The sequence below is a fragment of the Aspergillus candidus genome, assembly GCF_002847045.1.
Source record: "Aspergillus candidus strain CBS 102.13 unplaced genomic scaffold BDW47scaffold_97, whole genome shotgun sequence".
Lineage (NCBI taxonomy): Eukaryota > Fungi > Ascomycota > Eurotiomycetes > Eurotiales > Aspergillaceae > Aspergillus > Aspergillus candidus.
In genome coordinates this window covers 47,729-55,452 of record NW_020194102.1, presented here as the reverse complement: position 1 = coordinate 55,452, position 7,724 = coordinate 47,729, and the positions used below count along the sequence as shown (strand labels likewise).

General features: G+C 50.9%; 4 protein-coding genes across 4 annotated transcripts; 2 read left to right on the top strand and 2 right to left on the bottom strand.

The window, feature by feature from the left end:
• Positions 1-12: 12 nt before the first annotated feature.
• BDW47DRAFT_130056 (uncharacterized protein) lies at positions 13-278 on the bottom strand (the record flags this gene model as incomplete). Its single annotated transcript, XM_024817057.1, has 1 exon — positions 13-278. A coding segment is annotated over one exon (266 nt), but the record flags the coding sequence as incomplete, so codon positions are not given.
• A 1,383-nt stretch (positions 279-1,661) lies between these two features.
• Positions 1,662-2,144, top strand: BDW47DRAFT_96536 (uncharacterized protein). Its single transcript, XM_024820323.1, has one exon. The coding sequence runs from the start codon at positions 1,757-1,759 to the stop codon at positions 2,102-2,104; it is 348 nt and encodes a 115-aa protein (XP_024667338.1). The 5' UTR covers positions 1,662-1,756; the 3' UTR covers positions 2,105-2,144.
• A 1,276-nt stretch (positions 2,145-3,420) lies between these two features.
• Positions 3,421-4,699, top strand: BDW47DRAFT_130055 (wax synthase family protein; the record flags this gene model as incomplete). The annotated part of the gene is made up of 2 exons (XM_024817056.1): positions 3,421-4,121; positions 4,207-4,699. 2 exons carry the CDS (start codon positions 3,421-3,423, stop codon positions 4,697-4,699), a joined length of 1,194 nt encoding a protein of 397 aa, XP_024667337.1.
• Positions 4,700-5,343: 644 nt separating this feature from the next.
• On the bottom strand, positions 5,344-6,941 carry BDW47DRAFT_114215 (DUF3429 domain-containing protein). The gene is made up of 5 exons (XM_024814605.1): positions 6,677-6,941; positions 6,355-6,586; positions 6,240-6,296; positions 5,945-6,172; positions 5,344-5,890 (listed from the first exon to the last, which is right to left on the bottom strand). Exons 2-5 carry the CDS (start codon positions 6,559-6,561, stop codon positions 5,468-5,470), a joined length of 915 nt encoding a protein of 304 aa, XP_024667336.1. The 5' UTR covers positions 6,562-6,586; positions 6,677-6,941; the 3' UTR covers positions 5,344-5,467.
• Positions 6,942-7,724: the final 783 nt, after the last annotated feature.

Here is a 7,724-nt window from a genome sequence, read left to right as displayed (position 1 = left end):
TTTTTCACTCACCCCGATTGCGAATGAATTTGACGGAATTCATTTTGATATTTGGCGACGGGAACACCGGTGCAGTCAAAGATGATGAAGCGAGAGCTGGTGGTACCGGTATCGATCGCACCGATGAAGCGTTCCTTGAGATCGCCACGGGCCCGCTCGTTCTGCAGCAAGGAACGGTTGCCGTCGTTGGATTGATAGGCGTGAATATCGATATTAGGTTCATAGTCGTCTTCGACGACGGAATCCGACATGTCGGTCATATCGAAGGGATTCCTCATGGTGATGGAGTGGAGAGGATTTTTTTTTTCGTGCTTTTTTTTTTTCGAATTTATTTTTCACCCCTCCGTAAGAACGAACCAACGGGAAAAAATAGATGAGAGGGAATGGGAATTATACAAAAAATAAAACAGGAAAGAAAAAAAAAGGGAAAAAATAAACCAGGAAAAAAGGAAGTGGAGGGTATGGCGAAAAGGGTATATAGGTAAATGATTTGACGGGCGATGGGAGAGGGGAAGTCAAGATAAGAGAGGGGAGGAGAGGAGAGGAAAGAGAGGGGCAAATGACCGGAGTCGGCAATCTCTCGTAATCGGGTCCTTTGGGGGGGGTAGAGGAGGGAGGAGGGAAGGGAGAAGGGGAAAAACTCGAGGGAGGCGAAGAGTAAAAGAAGAGAGGAAGAAGGACAAGAATTAATTACGTTGCAATTGCCGTTCCAAGCCAAGAGGGGCGCGAACAAGGTGGAAATGGGGACGGATGACGCGGGGCGGGGAAGAGGAAGGGAAACCGGCACTACAGTCGGGGCGAATGATACAATCAACTATGGACACGATAGAGACCAGAGAAGTCAGGGAGAAGAGAGAGAAGGAGAGAAGAAGTGAAGAGGATGACGTGAAGGGTTCGAATGGAAGAAGAATCGATTGTCGGAGAGAGAAAGGAAGAGAAAGCTGGTTGGCGGAATTCGGGACAGGACCAGGTTGGAAAGTATGAGGTCACGCTGGAGTACGGTTGGTTGACTTGGTTAGGGTGGCGATCTATTCAATTCGACCAATACGGGAGATGGAGAAGAGAAGGGAGAGAGAAGAAAGAGAAGAAAGGAAGAGAGAGAGAGCGAGAAAGAACAGAAGATAAAGAAGAAAAGGAAGAAAGAAGAAAGAAGAAAGAAGAAAGACTTTATGTTCACCTCACTTTTGTTAAGGACTCCCATAGAAAAGTGAGAGGAATGTGAGTCTACTATTGTCTCTGCTTCTTCTGGAGAAGTGGGGGCGGTGGGGGAACAAGAGGTTTTTTTTTTTTTTTTTCTGATCAGACGACCAGGTTGGTCGTCAGCTTGTCTGTACTTCCTCCTTCCTCCTTCCCAGAGCTGTCTTGGTTGTCTTCTTGTTTCTGGTTCTTGGGACTACTAGTAGTCTAGTTCCCCCTTGCCGTCCTTCTTCAATCCCTACTAGTCAACCACTTGGCCCTTTTTTCCACCATCCAGAAGCATTTTCCTATTCTTTATCCAAGGAACCTCTGGCATTTCCTTCTGTTCTCTTGCTCCTTCTAGTCTGGTCGGTAGAGATCCGGCCCTAAGAATAGACCTGCACATGACCCTCAACTCCCTTCCCACTCCACTTCCTATGCTAACTCGTCTCAACTCCTATCTACTACTACCTCCTAGCTAGTATTACTATTATTTACTACTGCCTACTTACTAGGGATCTGGATGAAATTTGGGATCCTCACCTGACCAATTCCCATTCCCCTCCAGATCACTTCATGGATGCAGGATCAATCACTCCCCACGTCTAGCTACTATCTCCAACAAGTCACAGAAGTCCATCCATATGCAGTCCCTGCCAAGTCTTTCCTTCTCTTCTCTTTTCTGTTCTTTCTTCTTTTCCTTTTTTTTTTTTTTTTCGTCGATCGCCCACCTGACACTGTCCAATTTTTTCTCTCCCCCTCCCCACTATTCCCCTTTCAACCGCCCGGATCCAGTCTCTCACCTTCTAGACCCGGTCCAGTCCCTCTTCCACCTTCCACTTTTCTTCTCTCCCTTTCTTTTCTCAAGGTCATTTGGACAGTGGTGGCCCCCTGTTCATCAATCCTGTCGACCCCTCCCCAGTTTTAACCGCTCCCGGTTAGTCTGGATTATCATCATTCAGTTGAAGAAAATTAAAATTACAATTCTCAGTAAAGTCAAACAAACAAAATGAAGAATCGGCCCGGTCACTACCTAGCCGCTCGGTTCGGCCTGAGGGCACCTGTTGGTTTTGACCGTCTGGTCCGGCCCGATGTCTTGAGTCCGTAGTCCGTACAGTCATCTCTTACCTAATCCACATGACGTTATTCCCACCTCTTCCTGGTTTTCCTGGGAAACATGGATACAGTGGATAATGATGATGATGAGTACAATGATGTATGATGTATGACTCCAAAGCCCCTCCGATCGCCCTTCATTGTCAGGATCAACAACCCTGCTCCCGATCTTCCGTCTGGGGTCGACTTGGTACATGCTTTTTTTGGATTTCGGCCCAATGCTTGTCATAAAACCGGTTTCCCTCTGGGTTGGTGCCACTGCATTCGATTATCGTTCTTGGGTCTTCTATTCAGTCCCATGACTTGTCCTGAGCTTGGTCGTGGTCTTGGTCTTGCCAGGAACGGTGGGAGATCGACAGGTCACTGTATAGTTTCTAGTCCATGTTCTATATTATGTATTGTCACGGGTTCGGTCGATGGCCGTCCAGACTCGTTCGACTTTCCTTCTTGGGATATATGTATCCGTGTGCTATTTTATTTTTATTTTACCTTTCCTGTCTTCCTATAGATAAGCATGCTCAGCCACACTATATACATTTAGGGTTATATATATCAAACCTACACATTGTCCCATCCATCCATCCATCTGATAACCATAAGCTTAGACCACCGGATCAGATGACACGATCGCTCTCCTGATTCGCTGAGTAGTTGTAGTTTATTGCAACGACATTGGCCGCTGGTGATACAGCTTAGTTGAGTGGTTAGTACGATTTCTACTGATAGGATCTACTTATACACACCAGTATACTACCACTACAGACGCTGCATATACTCTATGATACTATATCATTCATTCAATACTGATCCATAAATCTAACAATGGATTTCTTAATATATACCAATATACGAACTAGTCTCATCAGTCTCTCGATTGTGACCACAGGTATACTTCCAACGAATTAATTGTTCGAGGTGATACCGACCTGTGCCTGGTTGCCGGGCGTACATGTCCTCCACTCCTCATCCATACCGGGTCTTTCTGGAGTCCCTCGTCCTTTCCTCTTGAACTGTCTCAATACATATCCAGCGTAGATCTACTCCTTCTGTAAACTGTCATATACGGAGACCAGACACTCAGGCAGATACAAAACAATCAGCATAATCTCGCTATATAAGTATCTAGACATGTCCACCAGCTGGTCCCTCCCCTTCGCCTTCATGCTCCCCACCCTCCACGCCGCCATCCTCCTCTCCACCACAAAACGGACCTCTCCCCGACGCCTCACCTACCTCCCAACCCTAGCTGGCGCAATCTACTGGCGCGTCTACCAACTCCCCCAAACCACCATTCACCCCTTCGCCAAATGCGCCACCGCCGTGCTCCTCCTCGTCAACGGCCTCCACTCCATCAACCTCCTCTTCCTCATCGACTCCGTCCCCGCGTCCCCCCACTTCCTCCCAGCAGTCAACCTCCTCCTCAACCTGCGCGGCATCGGTACCCCCTGGCAAGCACGTCACCTCCCCCACTGGCCCGCCGTCTTCGCCCACCGTCCCCCGTCCCGCCCCGCCTTCCTCGCCCGCCAATCCGCCATCTTCGTCTGGCAGTACCTCGCCGTCGACCTCATCCTAACCCAATCCGGTCGTGGCGTCGATCCCACTGCTCCCTACGATCTCAAGTGGCTGTTCTTGGACCCGTCGTCGACTCGCTGGGTCCCCCGCTTACTCTCCGCCCTTTGGACCCCGCTTATTCTCCTTCGTCTGGTCATTGATGGGCCCTACCGTTTCTTTTCCGTGGTCTTCGTGGCTGCGCGTGTTGTGCCCCCGGAGCAGTTTCCGCCGCTGTATGGTAGTATTTGGGATGCGTGGTGTTTGAGGAATGTTTGGGGGTGAGTTGTTCATATACCATCCATAGCCTTATATATCCTCCCCACCACTTTCGTGAAAAGAAGCAAAACATAAAGGAAGAAATAGAAAATACTGGCACCAACTCTTCCAACTTCCCCTCCGCATCCCTATCACAACCCTCGTCACTAGTTCCCGCCTAATCGCCATAACCCTCATCTTCCTCCTCTCCGGCCTCATCCACCACTTCGCCTCGCCCGCTATCGACACCCCATCAACCTGCTCCTCAGCCGCAGTCTCCTACTTCCTCGGCTTCGCCATCGCCGTCATCCTCGAGAATGTCTTCCCCCGTATCCTCTCTCGTCTCTCTCTCCCACGTATTATCACCTCAATAATCCCCCCAAAGCAAGCCATCCACGCCATCGGCTTCCTCTGGGTCGGAGCCTGGCTCGCTGCCTTGTCTCCGCTGTATATCGCTGACGTGGCGACCTTCTTCGCGACTCATCGGATGGGGTTACCGGGTGATGTGGTGGGGTTGTTGGGGGGGCCGTCTTGGTTGGTGGTTGCTTTGTTAGGGGGGTGGGGGGTTGGGTTGGTGGTTGTTTTTGGGGTTGAGGTTTGATATTTTCTTCTTTTTCTTTTTCTTTTGTCTGACTTCTTGATTTTTTCTTGTTCTATGGGGGTTGTAGGCTTTGTAGGCTTGAGTAGAGTGGTGAGTTGGTTCTGCTTGGGTGCTAGATTGTAGTATGATGTCTTTATCCGTAGCTAGCTAGGTAGCTACCAATCAGATGGATCTTGAAGAATCAGTGGTCAATCATGGATACGTAGTCAATCGGCGAAGGACTATTGACTTCCTACTTACTGCGATAGCTCCTGTCCTAATTTATATCGACAACCAGAATCACTTACTCTAGTGATCTTTTCGTGTGTTCTTACCTACCTACTGATCTATGCTTTCTAGCATGTAGATCGGTCTTTTACCATACCTGAGGACTGCATAGGTAGTAGTATCACAAGTATGGAGGCATGAGCTACTTCGTGGAAAATGCGGCCCAGTGTTTTTGACCTACCACCTAGTTGGAGTATCTCCCTACTATTGAGATTGAAACTGAGTATATTGTATTGGTCTTCGTGATGAGCCTGGATGGAACTCTGGGAATGTGAAGTCTACAATAATAAGCCTGGTAGTATAAGTAGTAGTGTGGAGTCTACAGAGATCGCATATGGAAACCAAGGTGTAGATACTACTAGGTACAACTCAACAAATGAAACACAGCGACTGCCGTCTGGATTCGCATATTCGAAACTGTAATCTACAAAATCATCTTCCTCTCCTTTTGCCGCGCCCTCCCGAATATACAGATATATCCTAGCTACCCATTATTGTAAATTACTCCACATCCTCAATGGCGGCCTGGCGGGCAGCCTCGGCCTCCTCCTTCTCCTTCTTCTTCAGGAAGAGCAGCGCGTTGACCTTGTCCGTGATGGAGTGCCCCTCCGACAGGCGGTTGTTGATCTGCTCGCGGCCGATGAGCGTCGCCACGATGCTGGCGCCGACGATGAAGGTCAGCACGAAGCGGTACATGCCGTACCAGTGCGGGGCGCGGCCGAACTGCGCCGCACGGGCGTCGTTGTAGTACAGGAAGGTGAACGCGAGGAACTGGCTGATCAGAGCGTACTCCACGGGGAACAGCAGAGTCGGCCAGGCCACCGCCGGGGCGATCACGCCCGCAGCGTACCGCTTGTAGCCGTACTTGCCACCGTAGCCGGCCCACTCCAGACCCCAGTGGATAGCACCGAGGAAGGAGAGGATCTAATGGGTAGTATTAGTATTGATATCACTGCGATTGTCATGGAGGGTACGCACCACAGCACCGTAGCCGACCTGGATCGGCTCCAGCATGTGCAGCATCAGCTCGGCGCTCTGGCCCGAGAGGAGGAGTCCCTCGCCTCCCATGGCGGCGGCGCGGTTGACCTCATAGGACAGGTAGACGGTCTGCATCGAGGTGGCCAGGTAGGGGATCACACCAGCCATGCCGAGGTAGAGAGCCTCCTTGGGGACCTCCGCCAGGCTGAAGGTGTCCTTGATGACTTTCTATCCAATCGTTAGTCTTGTCACGGGAACACCGACCCTCACAACCCTCTTTCATCAGATGACGTACCGCCTCGGTCTTCATACCAGCCATCACATCCTCATCACTCTCGGCGACCGGTTCCTCCTACACACAATTAGCCCGATCGATCTCGACCAAAAGCGATTTCCATCTTGAGCCTCACCTTGCTAGTCGAGGCATAGCGGACCAGAGCCGTGGTGACGGGCTTGCGAGCAGCCAGGGACAAGCTGGGCGAGGGACGGACGGAGCGAGCAGCCGACGTCAACGGGGCCTTGAACACGTTGCCGACCAGAGTCGAGCGGGCGACCGAGGCATTGGTGTGGGAGAGAGCCCGCAGGGAGGAGCGAGCAGCGGTGGTACGGTACAACATGGTTGATTGATGTATGTGCGTATAGCTAATTTTTTTTCAACATCCCCCGACATCCGGATTAGCAAACGGGCACATGGAAAGCTCGGATACGAGGTCAATGGAGGGGAGAACAAACCCAATTGAACTGGGAAGAGTGGAGAGTAGGCGCAAAGGGCACGACGAGGGTATACACCCAGGAATTGGCTCGAGTTGGACTCGTGGGAGTGGAGATTGATGGGGTAGGGGAAAGGAGGCTTTCAAGTTTCGAACCGACGATGATATTATTATGATGGAGATGACTGGTTGACTTGTCGGGCGGACCGCAGCGGCCACTTGGGATGGATGGCCTCAGGCTGCCCACGAGCTCGGATCGGAGACGAAAGCGGAAGCATCAGGGAGCTAGTGTTAGTCAGCTGCATTAGTCCTGTATTGGTTAGTGATAGGTCGGAACTAGGTCTAGTGTACAATCACGTGTAAAGCCCACGAGGCTGATAGCTGACTCAGCGACAAGGGCTGCAGCCCTAGCTGGACTGCGCTGGACTGCAGGTACCTTGGCTTTCTAGGGGACTCCCGTACACGGTGGAAGTACCATACTGTTTTGCTGTAATAACCCAGTCCGACCGACGTCACTCCGACCTTTCTCTTGCTCTTTTCTTCTCCACCGCGTCACTCTTCCCCCCCCTTTTGTTGGTCTTCCCCAGAGTTTGGGATACAACGGACGACTCACGACAACAATACGCCCTTCTTTACGCTTGACTAATTTGAGGTATTGACTTTTCCCTGTTGGTAATTATTCTTCTGTTGTATACTTTATACTCAGTATTGACATCCGTACTCCAGAGGTCCGCTTTCGTTACGATTGGTCGACCGGCCTCCTCTCATACCTGGAAACCCAGCCCAACGCAGTTTCCGACCAACTCTTCCCCTCCTCATCGCCATCACCGCCATTTTCCCACTCTCCGATCAAACTTCGATCCTTCGGGGACAAAGCTTTACCTTCGCATCGACTTCCCCCCCTTTTCTTTTTTCCTTTCCCGCCCCGTTTATTTCTGACCGAAATCACCGTCGCGATCCGTCTACCTCCCAGATCGACCGGCCCGCAATCGGTATCGCGTGCATGCTTGGTCGCCCCTGCATGGATCTGGTGTCTACCGTCGGCGAGTGGATCTAGACCTTGCGCATGT